Raw genomic sequence first — 23,784 nt, forward strand, 5'->3', positions numbered from 1 at the left:
TTTGGCTGCTGATCCCTTATTTTCGAGGCTGCTGGTCCCTTATTTTCAAATCCGTAAGTTGACAGCTTTGCAACTCTGTTGATCCCTGGCTATTGCCTATGTTGGCTGTGGTTGATGGGAGTTGGAGTCCAACAGCACTTGAAGGGCCACAGATTCCTAGACTCAGATTAAGTCAATTCATTAAAGGCGTGTTGCTTTTTAACTGAAACTATTCTTCTGGGTTTGTTTTTGTTTTTGTATAAAATGAATACATTTTTGAAAATGAAATTAAAATACATTATATTAGTAAAGTTTGATTGCAAGAATATGTACATTAGTCACAACTGCAGAACAAAATTAGGAGAAATTCGCACTAAAATGTTGAAGAATTTTCATGAGGATTAAAAAAAAAAGCAAGTTACTGCAAAAACATTCAGAACTGAATTTATGACTGGAAAAAAATGGAAGCACGATGTAGCAATTCCTTTCATCCCTGGAAGAGAGGGGGGGACCTTTTGCCCTTTATCCCTTTTTAGCTGTAGGAGCTTGTTCTTCATAGACCTAATGGTTTTTATGTTTGTGCTGCTGCAAACATTGCAAATGAAAATTGGAAGGCCTGGGGGAGGGAAGGAGGGAGGCTTATCAAGCTGGTGTCCAGCATTGTGGCCCAATAGATGCGGTGAACTGAGAGAGCTTTTTGATAAGCAATCTCAAAATTACTCCCAAACAATGAAACTATGAAGGATGCACAACATTTAGTCATATTAAAGCATTTTATAGACAAATGTTCTTTCCCTAATGCTGTGTTCTCTACTTTGCAGCTTAGTGGCAGCTACCTTGGCTATAGGCCAGAACAAGTAATGGCATAAGTGTGTTTTTATAATAATTTAAAGGACCAATAGCAGAATTAAAATGGAAAGGAAACAGTGTGGACCTTATTAACGGTCTTTTGTCTTGTAAAACAATTGCCTTTGTCCTTGAAGCTTTGCTGAAAGGCAACAGGTAAATAACTTAATTAGTTGCTAAATAAACAAATCTCTGGGGTTTTTTAAAAGCTCTAATGCAAAACAATTTCAGTTTGTTGGTGTTCAGGAAATTGTAATGATGTAAGGAAAGACATTCAGTTGCATGCATATCACTGTTGCTCTGTAAACCTTCCACTGTGCACCTGCTGTCTTGCTTGGTGGCAATTTGTAGTCTGAACCTCACAGACTGATCTCCTTTCAGAGCAGCAGAGGTGACCCGTACCATTTCACTGCCTGAGGCAAAACCACCTGAGGTGCCAACACCACCCTGCCCAAACCTTGCTTACTGGGGACGCAAGATCTCTCAGTGAGCAATCACTGCAGCCACACAACCCTTGCAGTGGCAGGGGTGGGTGGGGCCCCTGTAGGGGCACTGTCCTGCAGGATTTGGCCTTGTGAGGTGGGCTGCTTCATGGGTAGCCCAGCCATGCAGAACAGGACTCTATGCAGGTATGAAGGCACTAGAGGAGGCTTCAGGTTGAGCAGAGGGTGGTGGGGAAGAGGAGATATTTCCTTTCTAGAATTTCATCTACTAAAAATTGCCCCCGCCATGTGCATTATTCATGAGGGATAAACTATACAGACCCTCATATAGTTTGGGAAGAAAAGTAGGTTAAGAAGGGGCAATTTTTTGAACAGTGAAACAGCTGGGGAGGGGAAAGGACTAAAACAACACCTACCCACCCACCCCAGTTTTGTCTGATATAAGAAATATTTATATAAGAAAGATGGGGAGGGAATGGAAAAGAGTCTTAATGTGTAGTTTTATCCCCAGCTCTGTAATTCTGTGATTTCTTCACTTTTGGATGTTCTGCCTTTTGACCAAAGAAGACTTTGAAAAACCTTTCTTTATACAGTCACAAAACTGGTACCAGGTTTTATTTATCTTGGAATATATGTATACTTTTTTCTGTACACTTTGAAGGGAAAGGCAGAATACAATTAACAGTAAGATCATGACATCTAAGAAACAGGTGGAGAAGCCACATCTCAGGAAAAGCCCAATTTCATACATGATGTTAGGAGATGTTGAGTTTGTGCCTCACTTTCTTGGACTAAATTTCACTACATATCTATCATTTGATTATCATAGTCCCGTGCATTCATTGATTGCACATACTGTTAACTTTATCCTAGAATGTTTAGGTTTGATCAGTATGATGCAGACTACATTCATTTTTGTTTATTTAACAAAATTTATATGCAGCTAGATTGTAAAAACAAAACAGAACCATCTCTAATAGGTTTGCATGAAGGCATTTAATCATCCCCACAAACTTCTTTCGTTCTTTGAAATCTTAGCTTTCCCTTTTTTCCTGTGTTTTGGTAAGTGTAACCTTCATTGTGGTTTTCTAAACAGTGTTATGGGCAATTAAAGTAAATTGCTGAGCTGAGATTGCTAGACCACTTGGCAATGGACACAGCTCATTTGCAAGCTAATTCATGTAACTTTATTACAGTTGAGCTATAAGATCATTCCAGTCACTCAAATGTTGCTCTCTCTTTCATAATAAGCAACTCCTAATTAGTTTATTTTTTGCAGAAAACTAAGTAGGAGATGCGTAGGCTAGAATTTACCAGGCAGAATAATGCCAATTTGTTGCAGTGGTTGACATGTTGTCTCAGGGGAGAGCTGGATTCAGATCCTTCTACATCTATAAAGCATGCTAGGCAGTCACTCTCTTTCCTAGCTTCTGCTACATCACAGTTTTTGAGGATAAAGGGGCAAGGAGGGAAAATAATTATTGCTACCCTAAGTTCCTTAGAAGATAGATGGGAGGAAAAACAAAGAACATTAACAATAAATACCATTTACACTTTAAGGACCGCGATCCCTGAAGGATTTCTTCTCCCTATATAAACCATTCCGGACTCTGCGTTCATCAACATTGGTCCTTTTTCATGTGCCTCCTTCACAAGAGGTCCAGGCCCCCCCCATCTGTATTGGCTCCCCATTTGTGTCATGCTCTCCCCAGAGAAGTTCACATGGCACCTTCATTATATATTTTTAGATGCCATTCTTCTTCAACCAGGCCTTTGGCTGATTAATATTGTTGTAGCTACTCTCTTTATCTGGAGATAATATAGTGTAGATTGAGACTTGGACCTTCTGTACTTAGGGCATGTTTTCAGAACTGTGGTTGGTCCCCTTCCTAAGAGAACTCCCTGAGATTTGCTCACTGGATTATGGCACCTAAAGGAATGTAAAAACTTCATTTTCATAGGGGATACATAATGGAGATTTTAAAGTCAAGGGAAGGATCACAAGGGTGCAATTAACTGAGAAGGTCACCTGTTCAGTTGAATTAATAAGCCACTCACACATGAAATCTGGTTGATGGTGTTCTAAATCTCTCTTTTCAGTGTTTAAAAGTCTAGTGCGAGTAAAGGAGTATTCCTTTCATACTGCACAAGTTTACCAAAACAATAGTCATTTACAAACAATTTTGGTAAAAACTGAAGTGCAGGTTAGAGGCAAGTAGGGAAATTGCAGGTACAGACTGTAATACCATGCACACACAGATTTATGCTGTAGTCCTAACTCTACTAACTTGAATGTAACCCTGATTGACATACTTCTGAGTAGACATGGTTAGGATTGCACTAAAATTTTTGTGGTGTTTCCATATTCTGAGTGGTACTGGAAATAATTGTTTTTCTTTTAGTCCATGTGCCTGAACTACAAGTGTGGTCACCTAGCATTTTCATATACATGCCCTGAAGTTTTATCTGACTTCAAGGCTATTTTTATTTGACCCCGAACAGGAAGGATATGGTCGGGGTGGAGTACTGTGAGAAATTTTGCCAGTAAATGGGGAGAAAACAATGTGAAAGATAGGCAAACAATTCTAAAACAATTTTGCTAAGTGTAACATTTTTGGAAATCTTCCCAAAATTTGTTCCTTTGGGTTTTTTTAATGAATATTTTAATGCAATAGATAAGAAAACCAAGAACATGTAAGGAAAAAAAACATGCTGTCGTGTATATCAGGAAAAACTGTTAGTGACGTTAATGAGGGTGTAACTTGCAAGATTTCTCCTCTGAGATAAATTCTATAATGTGGCGCTCCAAGTTCAAATTGGAGCTTTAGTTCATACATTGGTGTTTCCATATTATTTATTTGTATTAATAGGCATCCAATAGTGTTCTCTCTCACACACACTCTTTCGGGGTATTGAACAAAGAAGGGGAGGGGAGGAAAGTGATAGTAAAAAACAAACAAACAAACTAAAGGAGAGTCCAGTCAGGTGTGGCTGGGTGCATGCTGAGATGTGGTGTATAACCAGCAGCAGTATGTTGACATCATACCTTGTTGAAAAAAGAAAATGGAGGAGGAAGAGGGGGAAAGTTAGGAAGCAAACAAGAGAGTAGCTGATGAAGCTGTGGACTTGAGAAAGAAGAAGTAGGCACTACTGAATCTGGATAATTTGAGCTTTGTCGAGGTTGTTAATTCGAAGATCTTTGTGATGAGGTGCAACCAAGATGGTGAAATTCCTAAGGCTAAGATAATACTGAGTCTGAAGTGAATTTAGATGGTGATGAAAAACATGGCTCCTATTCTTGTTCAGCCACTGACAATTAGCAGTGTGCATTTGTTTTGGAATAGATGAAAACTTGAATGAAAGGGTACCGTATTTTTCGCCCTATAGGACGCACTGTCCCATAAGGCGCACCTAGATTTTTTGGGGGAAATAAAAGGGAAAAAATTATTCCCCCCCCCCAGGCGCAGGGCTGGGGCGGGGGAGGCCCGAGCTTCCCCCGACCCCAGCCCCCAAACAGGCAGCTCTCTGCAAGCCGTGGGAGCCCAGCGCTGGCTCCCGCTGCTTGCGGAGAGGTCTGCGAAGCCTGGGCGCGCTGAGCTCAGCACGCACAGGCTTCGGCATGCAGGCAACTCTCCACAAGCAGCAGGAGCGCTCCCGCTGCTTGCGGAGAGGTCCACGAAGCCTGGGCGCGCTGAGCTCAGCGCGCGCAGGCTTCAGCATGCAGGCAACTCTCCGCAAGCAGCGGGAGCGCTCTCTCTGTTTGCGGAGAGGTCCGCGAAGCCTGGAGAGCGAGAGGGGTCGGTGGGCACCGACCCCTCTCGCTCTCCAGGCTTCAGCGAAAGCCTGCATTCGCCCCATAGGACGCACACACATTTCCCCTTCATTTTTTTGGGGGGGAAAGTGTGTCCTATAGGGCGAAAAATACGGTAATTGTTCAGTTTATTTTCCATTCATTTCAGAAACAGTGCGTTTTGTAGTCAACTGGTATGAATGGGTTTGAACTTCCATTACATTCATGCAATTTAAGGATGGATTTGGCTTTCTCCAGCAGCAGTGGAACTTCTTCACCTGTTGTCTTTGTCCTGACAGCCAGTATCTTATTTACCTGGAATATTGCATTGTTTTGGGCCATTGTAGAGAAATATGACAGGCAGCAGATACATGTATGCATCTGTCAACATGAGCAAGTTCATGCAAGTTGCATGGCTTTAAAAGAGGATTTGAAATACAGTGGTACCTTGGGTTACAGATGCTTCAGGTTACAAACTCAGCTAACCCAGAAATAGTACCTCAGGTTAAGGATGAGAACAGAAATCACGTGGCGGTGGTGCAGCGGCAGCGGGAGACCCCATTAGCTAAAGTGGTACCTCAGGTTAAGAACAGTTTCAGGTTAAGAACGGACCTCCAGAACGAATTAAGTTCTTAACCCGAGGTCCCACTGTACATGGAGGGTAAAGCTATCAGTGGCTACTAGCTATGATGTCTGTTTTACCTCCATTTTCTAGATACCAGTTGCTGAAAACTACAGTGGGGAGAGGGCTCTTGTGCTTGAATCCTGCTTGCAGGTTTCCCACAGGCATCTCGTTGGTCTGTGAGAACAGGATGCTGAACTGGATGAGCCATTGGCCTGAACCAGCAGGCCCTTCCTATGTTCTTATGCAGTAGTCCCCAACACTCCCAACACCTGGGGAGTGTTCATGGAGGCCAGATTTATGCTTCATAGAGGCACTATTTGTACTCAGAATTCAAGAAATGAGGCTTTTTCAAGTGTGGAGATACAGCAATAGCTTAAAAAAACAAACCCTGTTGATTTCTGCTATTAAAAAGCACAGGCACCCAGCCAATAGTAAGTAGTAATAGCTGGGAGTGACCACCAGGACCATATAACACTGGCCCTGAAAGACCTACACTGAATCTCAGTAGGATTCCGAGCACAATTCAAAGTGTTGTTGCTGACCTTTAAAGCCCTAAAGGACCTCGGCCCTATATACCTAAAGGAGTGTCTCCAACCCCATCATTCAGCCCGGACACTGAGATCTATCCCTCACTGCAAGAAGTGGAGTTACAGGGAACCAGGCAGAGGGCCTTCTGGGTAGTGGTGCCCACCTTGTGGAACGCCCTCCCACCAGATGTCAAAGAGATAAGTAACTACAGTGGTACCTCGGATTACATATGCTTCAGATTACATACGCTTCAGTTTACAGACTCCGCTAACCCAGAAATAGTGCTTCAGGTTAAGAACTTTGCTTCAGGATGAGAACAGAAATTGTGCTCCAGCAGCACGGCAGCTGCAGGAGGCCCCATTAACTAAAGTGGTGCTTCAGGTTAAGAACAGTTTCAGGTTAAGTACGGACCTCCGGAACGAATTAAGTACTTAACCTGAGGTACCGCTGTATACAACTTTTAGAAGACATCTGAAGACAGCCCTGTATAGGAAAGTTTTTTTTAAAATATTTAATGTTTTATTATGTTTTTATATATATTGGAAGCCGCCTAGAGTGGCTGGGGCAACCCAGTCAGATGGGTGGGGTACAAATATAATAATAATGATTATTATGATGGCGGAAATCCCACAATTTTAAATCCAGGGGAGATGGTGGCTGCAGGAATTGACCACTTAGGTTTGCAAAGAATTGGTAATTCAGGGAGAAAAGAAAATCCTGATGGAAAAAGAAGCAGAAGAATTAGAGGAAAGAACCAGATAGTAAAGGAAGCTGAGGGAGCAAAGTGGAATAAGAAATGACAGGAATAATACTGGAGCATATTAAACCATCATCAGCATCATAAAGCTGTTCATTCCCAAGGCATGGTGTAGAAGAACATGAAGCTGTCACCCAGCAAAAGTTCAGCTGGTCTAGGTCCAGCAATGCATGGATAGGAGGCCACCTGGTCACCCTGTGGATGCCATATTGAATTATATTATGGGAAGGCAGGTGGGATATAAATGAAGAAAATTAACTGGAGCAAGCACAGAGGGTGTGCCTTTGGGGAGTGTGGATATAACCCCATAGTCCCAACTGCATTTGATCAAAGACAGAAAGGGGGATCATTGGATGTGCTGAAAGAATGTATGTGAGTGTCACACTCTTTAGCTTAGCCATGAATCCAGTTTCCTAGGTCAAAATACGTTGGTCTTTATATGCTTTTAATGGTAGTGTTTGGTGGAAGCTTGCATTGCAAGATTACTTTTCAGGGTTTCAAAGACATAAAAGTTTGGTTTATCTTTATACTCTGAAAAGAATTCTGTTTACCATTAAACAGTAATTGGAATTTGAGCACGTCCTATCCTTTAAAATCATAGCAATTATAGGTTTCCTAGTTTTACAGCATACTTGACTTTCAGTTCTTGTTCCTGATGTAAAATGTTATGGCTGTGGCATATTTCCCAGTGTGAGATTCCCGTTTGAGTGCATTTATTTACTATTACTGTACATTTAGAAAATTACTTCCGAAATGGTAATATAATGAAACTGCTATAAATTCTTACTAGATGTATCAGTGCACTCTGTGCAGGTGCAGTTATGCTGCTGGTTAACATTTAGCATACAGTAAAATATTTGCTTTATTTCATTATAACATAATAGAATCATTTATGTTAAGAGTTTTTAAACTTGACAGAATTATTAAACCAATTGGGGCAGATTTGAGGATGTTATAGTGAGAAACACTCTTTCATCCATAAAGATTAAAGGCTTTAGTTCAGTCCACTGCAAGTGTAGCAGCCATGCCGAGATGGGCCATCACAGGACAAGGGTGGAGAACCTGTGGCCCCCCCAGATCTTGTTGGAATCCCATGTCCCATCTGCCCTAGCCAGCATGGTCAATGCTTTTGATGGAGGGCTACAGGTTCATCACCCCTGACATATGGCATAATGGGACCCTCCTCCTATCCCTCACCCACAATGTGTGTAGATAGTTATATGGACAGGCACTGCATCCTAGTGTTATTGGGAATGACCAGTCTATTCATGCAACCACATTCCTAACTAGCTTGGCTCCTCCACTTGGCCAAGGAAGTGAGCATTCATGTTAATAGCCAGTTGGCTGGATGCATGCCCAGCTGCATGCACTGAGGGGCTGGAAGAAGGGGAAAGACCTCCATGTGGGTTCTATGATGATCCCTCTGTTGCCACATGTGGCATGCTCTGTGTAGATTTAATCAAACCTTTGTTGTGTCTCTCCCCTTCCCCATAGGAGCTGGACACTCATGTTCCATATGGTCTTTTGCCAATTATGATGAAATTCCCCTTCTCACATTTAATTGGCAAACTGAAGTTAATTAAGACGATGTTACTTTGAGTGACTGTATATTGAGAAAGTAATTAGATTCATGACATGTTTGTACACATAATTAATTTGACATTTGCAAGGACCATTGTTAGAAAGGGAAAACAACACTAAAATTTCACATTCTTTTGATAGGATCCATAATGATTCAGATATATTATAGATTGTACGTAATCAATTCAGAATATAAATTTGTATCATTCATGTTGCACCCACAAGGACAATTTTGTTCTCATGGTTGATTGGCCCAAGTGCAAGCTCCTTCCATGTCCCTCTCTTACGCACGCACTTGCTTGCACCCTTCAATCCTTATTAAACCATAGTTTCCTGTGACATCCAAACAGCTAAACTGACCTCACCACTGCTTTATAATTGATAATCTCCTGGTTTGTAAGCAGCTATTAAACCAGTGATTCCTGTTTCAGACGTCATGGGAAATGGTGGTTTAGTAAGCCAGGATAGAAGCACTGAAGCTGGGAGAGTATATGTAGCCACAAAGCTTCTTCTTCAGTCAATAAATCATGGTTTATTGACTTTAAGATTACAGTATTATGAAGCAGATCATAGGCTGAAATATAAAAAGGTAAGACAAAGAAATACAAGCTGGCTTTTTCAGTTTTGAAACAGATGACAATAACATATGAGTGTGGTTGATATTACCAGTGTCAAATAAAAGGATAGGACTTTAACAGATGTTAAAGAACCACAGAATTTTTGTGTACACATCCTGATGCATAAACCAGTTTTATGGCTTAAACAAGCAAACCTTCCCCTCCAGCACAGCTTGCATGGAGCAGGAGAAGCTAAGGAATGGCAGCAGGGTGCTGGATCATGCAGAGCTCCCTAGGCAGCTGGTATTTGGAAGCACATGATTATTATGTAATACTGGAGGATGCATTTCTGTATACAACTACTAATATCAGGAAACCAATTCACTAATTAGATGGAAGAAATGTTGATTTCATGTCCCAGGCTGCTTCCTTTTTTATATTTTCCCCCTAAGATTTTGAAAAGTGCCACAAGATCTTCCCAGGGTAGAATGCTGCTGTACATGGTGTTTGATCATTTAATGATCATAAAGAAAATTGCAGAAATTAAAGGTTGAAAGTATTACTCTGTAGCCATATGAGGTCAACATGTTGCCCAACTGGAGGGCAAGTCCATGTTTAACTACATTTTATGACTTCAAAGATAGTGTATGCCTTTTCTCTTGTGAATGGCTGCTAAAGTTCCAGTTAAACACACAGTAAGAATACATTGAACTGAATAGTGTTGATTCTTTTATTTGTTGTTTTGCCTGAAGTTTTCTGTACAAAAAAATCAATGGGAAATTCTAAATTAATACGCTCAAGCTTTTCTTCATGGCCTTTACTTAAGGTTTTTTCTACTCCTTTGCAAAATGCAGAATTTGTGTTTAGAATGTGAGTAATCCTATGCTCAGTTTATTTTAGGTCAGTGCAATAAAACATAATCTAAATCTGGATATATTCGTTTTTAATTTCATAAGGAGATGACTAATTTCAAAGAACAGGTATGTCGCATAGATGACCGGACAAATTTATTTTCTTTTGGTCCAGAGTGGGACCGATACAAACATGTTCAAATTGCAATTGGGAATAACTTCCTAACAATGGCCTGGTTTACATGACATGCTAAGCCAAACTATGGCTTACTGTGAGCCCACACATTTGCATAGTCCCAGTAAACCATGGCTTGGCTTACTGTGTAGTACAAACTGGTGGTGGTGATGGAAGTGATGCCATCTTGCTCTTTGCCCTTGGACTGACCCTGGTGTGGAGTGGAGGCTGCCTCTTACACAAACTGTTTTTCTGACTTCTTCTCCTAACTCCCAGTAATTGTGTGGAGGCATGAAATTGCTCATTTTACCCACCTTTTTGGCACTGCTTGAAGCAGCTTGTAGAAAAAGTACAGCATTGATTGTGTAAAAATCTTGAAAAATATGAATCATCTGTCTTAAACTTATATTTATGGCAATGCATCCTTCAAATGGGTGGGGGGTTCCTGAGGACTAATAGAAACAAAACACCTCTCAGAATACCTCCCTAGCATTTTCTAGCTCTCATGTACCTTTTCAAAATGTGTCTCCATTAGGAGAGTACTTGAATAATTTGTCAAACAAGTGACAACTATTTCCATGGCAATTTTTAGATAAGACAATATTAGTGCATTTGTAGGTTCATCCATATATTTGTTTTTTACTGTTCATACTGGATATCAGTTACTACTTTATATTGTTTTGAAAATACAGTTAATTAGGGATTTCCTTTCTTAGTTCATCATCTTAAACATAATTCCGCCATTCTTACTATTGTAAGGTTGTCATCCTATGCATGCTTACCAAAAACAGTGAGGCCAATTTCTTGATAATAGAGCTACCCTAATGGGCTAATAAACTAAGGCTGAATCTTTAAAAGGCGGAAGTGCTGTGGGTTGGTTGTCCCTCTGTTTGGGAATTGGGTGCACAACCTGGTCTGGGAAGGTTCACACTCCTGTTGAAGCAACAGGTTCGTTGTCTGGGAGTATTTATGGATTCCAGTTTGTGACTGTGGTTTCAAGTGGCTAGGAGTGCTTATTCCCAGCTTCAGTTGTTTCTTCAACAACAGTTGCCTGTGCTCTAGTAACTTCCTGCCTGGACTACTGTAATGTGTTCCATGTGGGGCTGTCCTGAAGCTAGAATGTGGCTTCTAGGCTGGTAAGAAGGGCAGCCTGATGGGACCCTCTGTCACCAGTCCTGAAAGGACTGCACTGGCGGCCATTGAGCTACGGGACCAAATTCAAGGTATTAGTACTAGAATGTAAAACCCTAAATGGCTTGGGACCTCAGTTCCTAAAAGAGTGCCGTGCTCAACATCACCCGGCAGGTGAGGCTTGTTGGTGTTGTCTCCATTGAGCCCTGCCTACTTGGTATGGAGCCATGATAGGGCCTTTTCTGTTTGTAGACTGCCCTGCCTAGTGAAGTGCATTTGTCTCCCTTATTATTGTTTACCAGGAAAAACATTCCCCAGATATTTGATGACTGAAAGACACTGGTAGAATGTTTTTAACTTCTTCTTTAAGTATGTTTTTGGTTGCTGCTTTTAATGTCTTATCATTGCTGTATCTGCCACACTGGGCAGTATGAAGGATGGGGTATAAATTGAATTAATAACTGTAATAATAAAGCTGTAATTACACTTTTGAAGGACTTATTGGAACTAGCTACATACCTCGGGGCGGGAATGTGAGTGGTTTCTGTGTTACTTGTTCCAAATTATCTTAGGGAAATCTTCTCTCCTGCTACCCACAACAAAATTGGAACTGTTTTTACTTTAGGTCTGACTCACTCTCTAGACACAGTTCTACAAAGTTATGTCTGTTCCCTTCTACTGCAGCAACAAAACTGATAGCACATTTGCAAAGCTAAGCAGGGTCCAGTATGGTTTCAAATTGGATGGGAAACAACATGTTGAGATTCCAGCATTGCAGGGGGTTGGACTAGGTTCTTGATCTCCTCCTCAAGTCCATACTGTACAACAGGAGGAAGGGGGAGGGGAGAGCAAGCATACTCAATACAATACTTGTCAGGGTTAACTTCTACTTCCAAACCATCTCTCTATCTCCAACAGTAGCCACCCAGATTCCTTACCTGGAAGACTCATTTATAGAATGTGTATGCAAAAAGCTCATCTGTTGCAGTGTTTAGACATGACATCACTTGCAGGGCAGCAAACATGTTATGGGCTCTTGAACTAAAAGTAGAACACGAACTCCTATATTGTTTGTACCTATCTTGTAATTAGAGGTATGTTTTGTGGGTGAAAATCAGTAGCTGAAGATGTGAATCTGTCCTTAGTGCTATAAATATTTCGTACCACATTCTAAATCATTTTTATGGCAGTCTAAATCAGTGTTGTGGGAATTTTATCAATTCTCAAGTGGTGAAACCAAGAGGCTTTGTGTGTGAGTAAAAAATAACACATATTGACAGTTTGCTGCACAAGAAAATGCTAAGAGAGTTTCACTTCTCAGTCAGTGGTAGACTGATGAATTTCATAAGTTGGTGCATCCCCTTAGTAGTAATAATATGTTTGGAAATTACTGACTTAAGCTGATCTTGTGGTTATGAAAGGTTTTATTAGTACAATTTTTTTTGGTAATTGATTTTTACCTTTCAATAATCATAGCGAGAATGCTGTGTTCATTTTAAATCTTTCTTTTAATCATTCCTGATTGATTTAAGCACATAACTTTCAGCTCCAAAAGCAAATTAGGTGTATTTGTTTTACATCGGTGCATGAGAGTTTTTTGGGTAACAGGTTTTTTGATAATTTAACAGCTGCAATGGTAGATAAGTACTAAAATCAGGTAAAGATTCAACATATAGTAGAATATAGCAGTAGTGAGACAGTAGGGAATGCTTTTCTTAAAGAGATACAGTTAAACTTGACAATATTTTATATTGTTCTTAAGTTTTATTACATTCTTATGAATATAATGAAAATATACATGCATATAGCTTGCTGGATCATATACATGCATATATCTTGCCAATGGCCCATCTGGTCCAGCATCTTGTTCTCACAGTGGCCAAGCATAATGGTAATTCATGATTAAGCCACATTTTTGTGGAACCTGGAGCGTCACTTTTAGGGTTTCCTGAGTTTGTTTTTGGTTACACCTTGTGATGAGTAATCTTTTAAACTTGGTTCATAAAACTAAAGTGGGGAGGATTATTCTTAGGAAAAAGGTTTCTACATCTGAATACTTACATGCATGCATTAAAAAAAATGAAAATAAATAAGAATATGCATCTAGCTGATCCTATCCAAAACGGTTCCTATGAGCTAAAATTCTGTTAAGCAAATGTCAGAATCCTTAGGATCTTATGTTGGTTAGCAGCTCTTTCTGGTTTTCAATGTACCACCTCAGGTCTGATCTTCACTTTCTCCTGAGAACCTCCAAGACTTTGCCTTTGCAAGTACCTCTCTAACTGTGACCTTGAGCTATCTTTTTTTTGTGTGTGTGTATAAACCAAACCACAAACCAGCCAACATTAAAAAGTACACATTTGCCTTAATCCCTTTTGCAGACCACATGCTGAAGTGGTTATCCGCCAGCCAAGGTTGACTCTAGGAAGCAAGTTAACCATGTAATTCGCAAACCAAACTTTATACAAGATCATTGTTTCTTTTTAAACAGTCCAATTCTTTCACACAAGCCAACTTCAAACCATGAGTTATGAAGCTGACTTCTTAAACTGTTTGTTTTAAACTAGGATATCTAGTTTGTACATATTTATTTGAAAGCAAAGCTAAATTTGGCAGAAATTATCCCACTAGTCTTACGGGAGGAACAGAGAGGAGTGAGAGTTGTGTGAGCCTCATTTTTTGTTTGGCCTTATGGAGACTTTGTTATGTACGTATTCAGTGGTCTGTGTTTGCCTGAGCTTGAGTCTGCACTAAGGATTCAGAGCTCCTGTGTTCTGATTTGATACATGATATCCAATCACAGAACATTTCAGGATTTGAGCCTCTGCCATTGGCCCTTAAACTCTGAGTCATGATTTGCAGCTTGGAAGTTTAGACGGCCAATCATGTTGGGAGTGGGAGTGGCCCAGGCCTTCAGGAAGGTATATAAGCGGTTGCTTTGCCCCTGTTGTCCAGTTCTGTTGGTTCAATAAATGTTATTGCGGTAATAATAATAATAATAATAATAATAATTTTTTATTTATACCCCGCGCTCCCCAGCCAAGGCCGGGCTCAGAGCGGCTTACAAGCAATAATAAAAACAAGATGAATGATTACAACTTAAAAACAAAAATAAAATACAACATTAAAATAATGGAACATTAAAATATTAAAATGTAGCCTCATCGCAGGAGGAGAAGGAAAAGAAAAAAGAAAGGGAGGGAGGGAATCAAATTGGCTCCAAGCCAAAGGCCAGGTGGAACAACTCTGTCTTACAGGCCCTGCGGAAAGAAATCAGATCCTGCAGGGCCCTGGTCTCATGAGGCAGGGCGTTCCACCAGGCCGGAGCCAGAGTTGAAAAGGCCCTGGCTCTGGTTGAGGCCAATCTAACTTCCTTAGGGCCTAGGACCACTAGGGTGTTGTTATTTATGGACCTTGAGGCTCTCCGTGGGGCATACCAGGAGAGGCGGTCCCGTAGGTACGAGGGTCCTAGGCCGTGAAGGGCTTTAAAGGTCAAAAGCAGCACCTTAAATCTGACCCTGTACTCCACTGGGAGCCAGTGCAGCTTGAAAAGCACTGGGTGAATATGCTCCCATGGCAGAGACCCCGTGAGGAGCCTCGCTGCAGCATTCTGTACCCACTGGAGTTTCTGGGACAGCTTCAAGGGCAGCCCCGCGTAGAGCGAATTACAGTAGTCAAGCCTGGAGATGACCGTCGCATGGATCACTGTGGCCAGGTCGGGGCGGGAAAGGTAAGGGACCAACTGCTTGTTGGGGCGAAGGTGGAAAAATGTTGCCTTGGCTGTTGCTGTAACTTGCGCCTCCATGGAAAGGGAGGCATCAAGGATTACACCCAAACTCTTAACGGCAGGCAATGGCACTAATTGGGCCCCCGCAAGAGAAGGGAGTTGGTCCCTCATCTCCATGCCATCCCGACCTAGCCATAGGACCTCTGTCTTCGAAGGATTTAGTTTCAATCGGCTCCCACGAAACCATCCAGCCACAGCTTCCAAGCATCTGGTCAGTGTGTTCGGGGCCGAGTCGGTGTGGCCATCCATCAGCAGATAGAGCTGAGTGTCATCAGCATATTGGTGACAGCCCAGCCCAAAGCTCCGGATAATCTGGGCAAGGGGGCGCATAAAGATGTTAAAAAGCATCGGGGAGAGACTTGCGCCCTGCGGCACTCCACACACCAAGGAGTGGCGCGACGACATTTTCCTCCCTAGTGCCACCCTCTGTCCCCGACCAGAGATAAAAGAGCACAGCCAGTTACGGGCTATGCCCTGTATCCCCACGTCTGCGAGGCGGTGGTCCAGAAGATCATGATCGACCATGTCAAAGGCTGCTGACAAATCTAAAAGGATCAGCAGTCCTGACCCGCCTCGATCCAGCTGTCTACAGAGATCATCTGTTAGGGCAACCAGAGCCGTCTCCGTCCCAAAACCAGGACGGAAACCGGACTGAAATTGATCTAATGCCGATGTTATCTATGGTTACCAGATTTTTTTCAATGAATCAGGGGACACATTTTTTTTTTTTTGAAGCTGAGTAGCAACAGGGAGTCAGTAGTGGGGATGGTGAGGCAAAAAGACCCTGGGCCCAAGCACACAAGCATATTTATAAAGGTACAAAGCCCTTCTTTCACACCCTGTGAAACATACATGTGCAGAGTTTTAAAAAACCTGGGCAATGGCCACCCGCCACGACTCCCGAGCCTCCCCCGATCAGTCAAAACAAAGGGGGCAGGAGATCTGTACCGCCGGATGTCCCCGGTTCCCCTTCTGCAGTGGCAGCGGCAGTCAGCAGCCCGGAGCCAGCCTAGTAGCACAGTTGGCTCTGGCTGGCTTCAGGAGCTGCTCACGGTCGTGGCGCCCACCATTTTTCGTTTCCGGAAGTCCCCATATGATGTGTTGTGAACAAGACACATCATATGGGGACTTCCGGAGAGGAAAAGTGGCGGGCGCCATGGCAGCGAGCAGCTCCTGAAGCCAGCCAGAGCCAGCTACGCTTCCGGGTTGCTGAGGCTGCCGCTGCCATGTTTCCCAGGGACAGATTTGCAAATCGGGGGACATTCCGGGGACGGAATTTATCCGGGGACAGATTTGCAAATCTGGGAACCAGGAACGTCTGGTAACCCTACGTTATCACTGTGTTTTGCCTTGTGGGAACCCACCTACACTTCAGGCCTGTCCTTGTAGCACTAAACAATGGTTTAGCATTCAACGCAAACCAGGCATTCTGTTTCTGTGTTGAGGTTTTTAATGGTTTTTCTCCACTGTTATACGTGCTTTCTTTGATATTGTGTGATACAACCCTTTGAGTAATAATTTTTTTTTAAGGTGGGGATTTTATAATATTTTCATTTTCTTCTCCTGCTCCCTTCCCTACACTTTCTTGAGTGCTGATGATTTCAGGTTTAGTTTGGATTGCATGGAGACTTAAGATGGTATCATTGTAATATTTGTTTTATGTACACAACTACTAAGACTGCATCATGCTTTCTAAAGGAAACAAGTGTGTCTCAAAGTGTTTCACCTTTAGTTAACTTTCAGATCTGTTTGCCACTCTATCCGAAGAACAGCTGTTCACTGCCATAACACCATATCTCTGCATTTCTCACTAGCCATAGCTTGTTATGTTTCAAAGGCAGGAGAGAGACAGCGTATTGGTCATTAGTTCCCATAGAAGGAACATCAGCTTATCATCTGTGACTGTCAGAAAGCAATTAAGTTAATGAAAGATGGTTTCATGGTGGGGTGAATTTTGTCGTCAAGGTTGGCATGCACCATTCATTTGGGGTTCACCTTTTAGCATTATAATGACAATATATGCCATTTTTTTAATTCGCTTTGAGAGATGCTAGTTAAGCACCCTTTTAGCATAATTTAGGAAATAATAATTTCAGAAACACATGAATCGCTTCATTTTAATACAGTTCATTCACAGGGTCTAATTGGTACATAGTGTCTCTGATGTTCATTAAAATGTAATAATATAAAGGCAGTAACACCAAGACAGTTGCATATGAAGAGCATATCTATTCTAAGCATAAACCTGCTGGTGCTTATGTTCCACTTTTACCCACACCAGCTTGCATGTAACCTCAAAGCTGACAGCCTGTTACAAAAATTTTTTTTTTTAGTTAAGTAGTTTTTAGATTTTTCTGGGAAACCATGATGCAACAAGGACAGTTGCCGTTCGAAAAGAATCTTCCTGCCTTTATGCTTGATGTGATTAATAGCAACGAGAGATGCTGATGAAGTTTGTTTGTTTTATTTATTTAGTAATGTGTATAGGTTGCCTTTTTTGTGAAGGCAACTTACACATCATAAAACAGAATTTTCAAATTACAGAGGCAGTATCTATAACTTTAAAACAATGGCCAGATAAAGCATGTAAGACAACATAAATCTTAGCAGAAAAAGAGGTATACAATCTAAGAGAGTTCTCTAAAAGTAAAAAGTAAAATAAAATTTGAAATGCCTTATTTAAGAGAAGGTGGACCAAAATAAATGGGTTTTTAAAAATCCACTTAAATATTTCTAGCACCAAGGACAAAAGTACTTCTGTGGGGAAGGAATTTGACAATCTGGGAGCCACCACAGTTGGGGGGGGGCGGGGAAAGGCAAGTAAGGAGTGGGCACACGATAGTGGCTTATAAAATTATGTGTGCTGTAAGAAACTGGATAGAGAAATTGTTACCATTTCTCATAATACTAGGATGCAATGAAGGTGAGTGGTGAAAGATTTCAGGGCAGACAAAAAAGTACTTACTCACACGGCTTTTGGAATGAGTTACCACAAGATGTGATGATGGCCACCAACTTCTGTAGCTTTAAAAATATGATTAGGCAAATACATGGAGGACAAGTCAGATCACTGGCTACTAATCTTGATAGCTACCTCCCAATTATCAGAGGCACTATGCCTTTGAATACCAGCTGCTGAGAAACAACAGAAGAGAGGACTCTTCCCCTCATGCCCTGCTTGGGGGCTGCCCAAAGGCATCTGACTGGACATTGTAAGAGACAGAATGCTCAACTAGATAGGCCTTTCATCTGACCCAATAGGCCTCTTCCTATGATCTTAATTTATAATGTTTTAATCCTGAACCAATGTTCAGTCGTTTGTGTTGGTTAGGTTTTCCGAGTTATTTATTTAACAATAAAACTAAATGTTTATAGCTCAAGCACTGTTGTATGTATTTATTACATTAAAAGACTTTCTTTTATGATTCACAGTACTATTTTACCGTCCTCTTTGGTCATGAAGGACAGAAGCCACTTGAGCTCCGTTGTGAGGAGGAAGCAGATGGGGAAGAATGGGTAGAGGCTATTCACCAAGCCAGGTATGAAACCTCCACTTACAGTCTCTACCTAGTCAAGCACTCCTTTTGTTTACTGAGGAAAAATCTACTTCCTTCTCTCTTGTACTATTCTGGACTCAGCAGATCACAAAACAATACCATTACCTGCCAATGTGGTATAGTGATTAAGAGCAGTAGACTCGTAATCTGGTGAACTGGGTTCGCTTCCCTGGTCCTCCACATGCAGCAGCTGGGTGACCTTGGGCCAGTCACACTTCTCTGAAGTCTCTCAGCCCCACTCACCTCACAGAGTGTTTGTTGTGGGGGAGGAAGGGAAAGGAGAATGTTAGCTGCTTTGAGACTCCTTCTGGTAGTGATAAAGCGGGATAACAAATCCAAACTCCTCCTCTTCTTCTTCCTTCTTTTCCTGATACAAAAAGTCTGGAGTTGTCCTGAGGGTCAAACTACACAGTGCAGCCCATGCCTTGAAGGGCAGAGTTTTGTTGTTTTTTACCACATGCAGGAAGACTGTTCCAGATAGGGACTTTAGCATGGTGGGTTGGGGGATTGCCCCCCATAGCCCTAGTCCTGGCCTTGCAATCTCTTTCAGAAATAAGATCCCATTAAAGCAGATGAATTTTTTCCGCAATGCAAATTACAGGTGCATGGTGGGAGCAATGGGCTAATGCTCTCAACCCCCGCATGGTAGGGCCCCAATCTGGATCAGGCTTCCACTCTGGAAACCTTTGCACTTAAAGGCACAGCTATGTAGCAAACAACACGCAGTTTGATCATCTGGAGACAGTTTATTCCCACCATCACTGATCAGGAAGTATGCAAAACTCTCATCCCTCTGATACTTCTACAGTAAGTATCTTACTGATACAGTAAGTCACTATACCCTACATATAAGTCTGTAGACACTTACTTCCATACAGTAGTAATTTTTCTTTTATTGCCCCAGTATGATTCACTGCTCTGCCTGGCATGGTGGCTAACAACTTTTGGCTTGAGCTGTGGCACTAATAATGTGATATGCTATATTAAGAGCATATGGGACGCGGGTGGCGCTGTGGGTAAAACCTCAGCGCCTAGGACTTGCTGATTGCATGGTCAGCGGTTCGAATCCCCGTGGCAGGGTACGCTCCCGTCGTTCAGTCCCAGCGCCTGCCAACCTAGCAGTTCGAAAGCACCCCCGGGTGCAAGTAGATAAATAGGGACCGCTTACTAGCGGGAAGGTAAACGGCGTTCTGTGTGCTGCGCTGGCTCGCCAGATGCAGCTTGTCATGCTGGCCACGTGACCCGGAAGTGTCTGTGGACAGCGCTGGCTCCCGGCCTATAGAGTGAGATGAGCGCACAACCCTAGAGTCTGGCAAGACTGGCCTGTACGGGCAGGGGTACCTTTACCTTTATATTAAGAGCACGTGATGCAAGTAAGATGGCAGGCCAAAGGAGTATGGACTATTTCAGAAGACGAGGTCTTGCCGGTAGTGGAGGGAACTTCTAATGCCTGTACAGTGATTTGGAGAAGCGTTCTTTATTAAACAAGTGTGGGATAATTTTTTTAGCACATACTTCACTGGCAACACGATTCAAATGGCTGGAGTTGGAATGCATTACTTTGGTCAACATGATACATCCAGCCAATCAAATTGTGAGGGAAGAGAGTCTCTTGTACTCTTTTCAGTCAGGACATGAGAAATGCTGAAAGCATGGACTGTAGCCATTTCTTCCTATGTAGGCAATCAGCCACTTTTAGGTCTTGCTTGATAGCACAGCCCTTTTGGTGACCAGCATTTCTTTGAATCTCCTTACACCTCACTGATACCTGGCCATACTGTGGTTCACTGTTTAGGTCTGTCTTTTACAGTAAGGGAAACATGTTACTGATTTCTCCTGTCTTCCTGTTCCTATACTGTTCTCGTAACATTGCAACAATAAGATCATGTGAGAGTTACAGACAACATGGTTATGTGTCATGTCAATGCCTCTCTTCTCTGGGATGTAAAATAAAAGCTGTCTTCACTGAGGGAAAAGGATGTAAGCTCTGGGTGAAATCAGGAGATGATGAGTAGCTAATTGTTTTCATGAGCATGGAAACATAGATAGTGTAGTTTATAAAATGTGGGTGATGATCATGGTAAGAAATCTCAAGCCGTCCTCTGTTGTCTTCAAACAGCTCACAATGATCTCTTATAATTTAGGTTTAATCTGAGTTTCTTTTCCAAGCCAGCAACCAAATTTAATAGCTATTCCCAGTTTCTGCCTTGGAGTAGATAGAATACTGTTAGATCATAATAAATAGCTTATTCATAGTTTCAGAATTATATGGATAGGAATGAGTCGACCTTTTAAAGATCTCAAATCTATATTATAAAGTGTTTTAAAAATGATTATTGCAAAGCAAGAAAAGGGATAAAAAATTAGAATACTCAGTTTAGGCTAGTCCTGAGCAGACCTTGGGACATACTTCTGAGTAGACATGTATAAGATTGTGCTGTTAATTCGTTGCTTTATATTGCTTTTTCTGGAGCAGAGCTGTTCCTCTCAAGCAGGCAAAAGTGTGAGGAAGTGAAATAATCTGTTGATTGGAAAATAACCCATGCAGAAATAGAATGTTTCTGTGCAGAAGGTGATATTGCTCCATCCTACAGTGTTCTGTGTGCACCTTGTCCAACAGCCAGGCAAAGGATTTCAGCACTGATTCTACTGAATTACTCACGTGCCTTAAGGGCAATGTCCCTGCCAGAAAGCCGGAGACCTTGAGAGCAATGTCTTGCATCAGTTCTTAACAACTTGGTTGTGTTTTAGAGCCCCACATGCTAAAAGCCTTCCCATTATTTTCTGCAAGCGGGAGTCACCTCACACTTTCACAGGCATTCATTATTGAATGTACTGATATTGTGCCAGTCTTTTAATTAGGGGTTATGGAGGGAAAGAGAGGTTACCAATCTATTATTAATTTAAATTAATAGGTGGAATCAGGTGCACCCACCTAGACAACACATACATAACTCTTAGAATGAGAGAGTCCCATGAGTGAACTTGCCCCAACTCATTTTTAAAATCATGGCAGGAGGGGGTGTTAACTGTTGGGACACCACTGTACCTGCTATTTGGTTATAAACCTCTTGCCTAGGAATCTTGACTTCTAGACCTTGCTCCTGAGTCTGTTACCAGCTTGAATAAAGATATTTTCCTTACTTTTAAGCACAAGTTGCTGTCATTGTGTTTAGGGATGGGAGCCTGATACACATAATCAATTTCCTCCAAGCATATATCTTGACACTTTGCTAGAGTAGGAGAGATGTAGTCTGTTTTCCTCTCTGTTTAATGTAATATTTTCAGAAGTACTGTTTTCTTCTTCAACTTAAATGTACTATCTACCATAATTAACGCAGATTGTGACGGGCATTCTGCTAAATGAAACATCAACCCTCCCTTTTTTCCCTCTTTGCAGCTATTCAGATATCCTGATTGAACGGGAAGTTTTAATGCAAAAATATATTCATCTAGTTCAGATTGTAGAGACAGAAAAGATTTCAGCCAATCAGTTACGACATCAGCTTGAAGACCAAGACACAGAAATTGAAAGGCTTAAATCAGAGGTATGTTCCGATATGATGTGCAGGTTACATTTTATCACTACCTTTATGAGCCAATTTATATATTAGGAATGCAATCTACTTCCCTTTTTAGTCAATAGTTTTTTTTCTCTCCAAAAAAACAACAACCCTTAAATTATTATGTGAATGAACTGAACCTTAGGTTAATTGTGAAGTAATCACCACTGAGTATGTAGACTTAGATTTCCTTGCGTGATAATTTTCCTGACTTCATCCGTAATCTTCATTAATGATGCAGACTTTTAAAACTGCAACAGAATAATGCAATTTTATTTTAGTCTTTGCCATTTTTTAAAAAAAATGTCATGTAGCATGGTATTATATTTCATTTCCCTAAAGCAGGAATTTACATGTTCTTATCCACCAAGCTAAAATGCATCCTACTAGCCACCTGTTGTGGCCTGCTAAGTGCTAAGTCCTGTTTTTACACTCTCAGGCAGTCAGAGACCACAGACGTCCTGGTGACTGCTATGGTATGTGGGGCTTCATAGATCACAGGTTGTGCACACCTACCCTAGAGTAACGCAAGCCTAAGAAGCCTCAAAGATCTGGAAATTAAGGGTATTGAAGTCTCAAGTTAGATTCCGGAACTGAGAATTCTGAGTAGAAAACCCTAACAGTCATGGGCTTTTCTTATTTTATTGCTTTTGACAGATTGTAGCTCTTAACAAAACGAAAGAACGAATGCGACCTTATCAAGGCAACCAAGAAGAAGAAGATCCTGATATTAAGAAAATCAAAAAGGTAAATTTCTGTTTCAGTGGAAAAGAGTATATAAAATAATTTGTCCACACCCTTCTTTGAATTAGAAGAAATAATTTATTATGTGTAATACTCTTCCATTCAGCTTAGTATGTGTTGAATTTTAAAACTGCAGCAAGATCACCTAATATCTGAAGTATACTATTTAGTTGAGCAGACAGATAATGGTGAATTGGGGTAGATGTATGTACAATGCATATCACGTTACCCAGTATAAACTGCTTGAAAAAGGTTTACTGACCATTGTGTTTTCAAGCCACTTTAATTAAGATTTCTTTTCCTTATGATTTTACTTCATCCAGCCCAATCCACAGATATGTCTGCATTGCTCTGTATTTGACACTGTAGCTCAGTGGAAAAGTAAATGCTTTGCATATGCAAAAAATTCCCAGGTTCAGTCCAAGTAGGGCTGGAAAGTATTGCTGTCTGAACTTCTGGAATGAGTTATCATAGGCAGTACTGAACTAAAAGGACTATTGGTTTGACTTGGTGTAAGGCAACCATGCCTGGCACCAGCATACAGCGAACTGGGGCATATGGAAGCTCTCACAGCACTGCTTCTGTGCCTACTGCTGCTAGAACTCATGCTGGTCACTTGCCCCACCCATGATAATGGTGGCAGTACTCATTGGAGCCTAAGTTCTGCATGCTAATTAATGGCTGATCCCATCTCCCAACGGATGTACATCGGGGCAGGAATAGCATTAACCCATCAGCACCAGGGAATTTGTGGATGTGCAGCTGATGAACATTGCTGCTAGGCTGCTCCTTCTGCATGGCCTTTTCATGGCTCTAATGGCTTTACCCACCTGCCTACAATTACATTGATGGAGAGTTCTACCCATCTAC

At 41.6% G+C, this 23,784-nt stretch overlaps 1 protein-coding gene across 3 annotated transcripts in view; it reads left to right on the forward strand.

Moving 5' to 3' along the window:
• RASGRF2 (Ras protein specific guanine nucleotide releasing factor 2) overlaps positions 1–23,784 on the forward strand; it is an 89,234-nt gene that overhangs the window by 14,382 nt on the left and 51,068 nt on the right. For all 3 annotated transcript variants that reach the window (XM_053409212.1, XM_053409210.1, XM_053409211.1), the window contains exons 2-4: positions 18,483–18,589; positions 22,008–22,155; positions 22,828–22,917. In XM_053409212.1, the coding sequence (XP_053265187.1) occupies positions 22,042–22,155; positions 22,828–22,917 (204 nt within the window). In that variant the 5' untranslated portion in view covers positions 18,483–18,589; positions 22,008–22,041. The remainder of the gene's footprint in view (positions 1–18,482; positions 18,590–22,007; positions 22,156–22,827; positions 22,918–23,784) is intronic.

This window comes from Podarcis raffonei, chromosome 11, assembly GCF_027172205.1.
Source record: "Podarcis raffonei isolate rPodRaf1 chromosome 11, rPodRaf1.pri, whole genome shotgun sequence".
Taxonomy (NCBI): domain Eukaryota; kingdom Metazoa; phylum Chordata; class Lepidosauria; order Squamata; family Lacertidae; genus Podarcis; species Podarcis raffonei.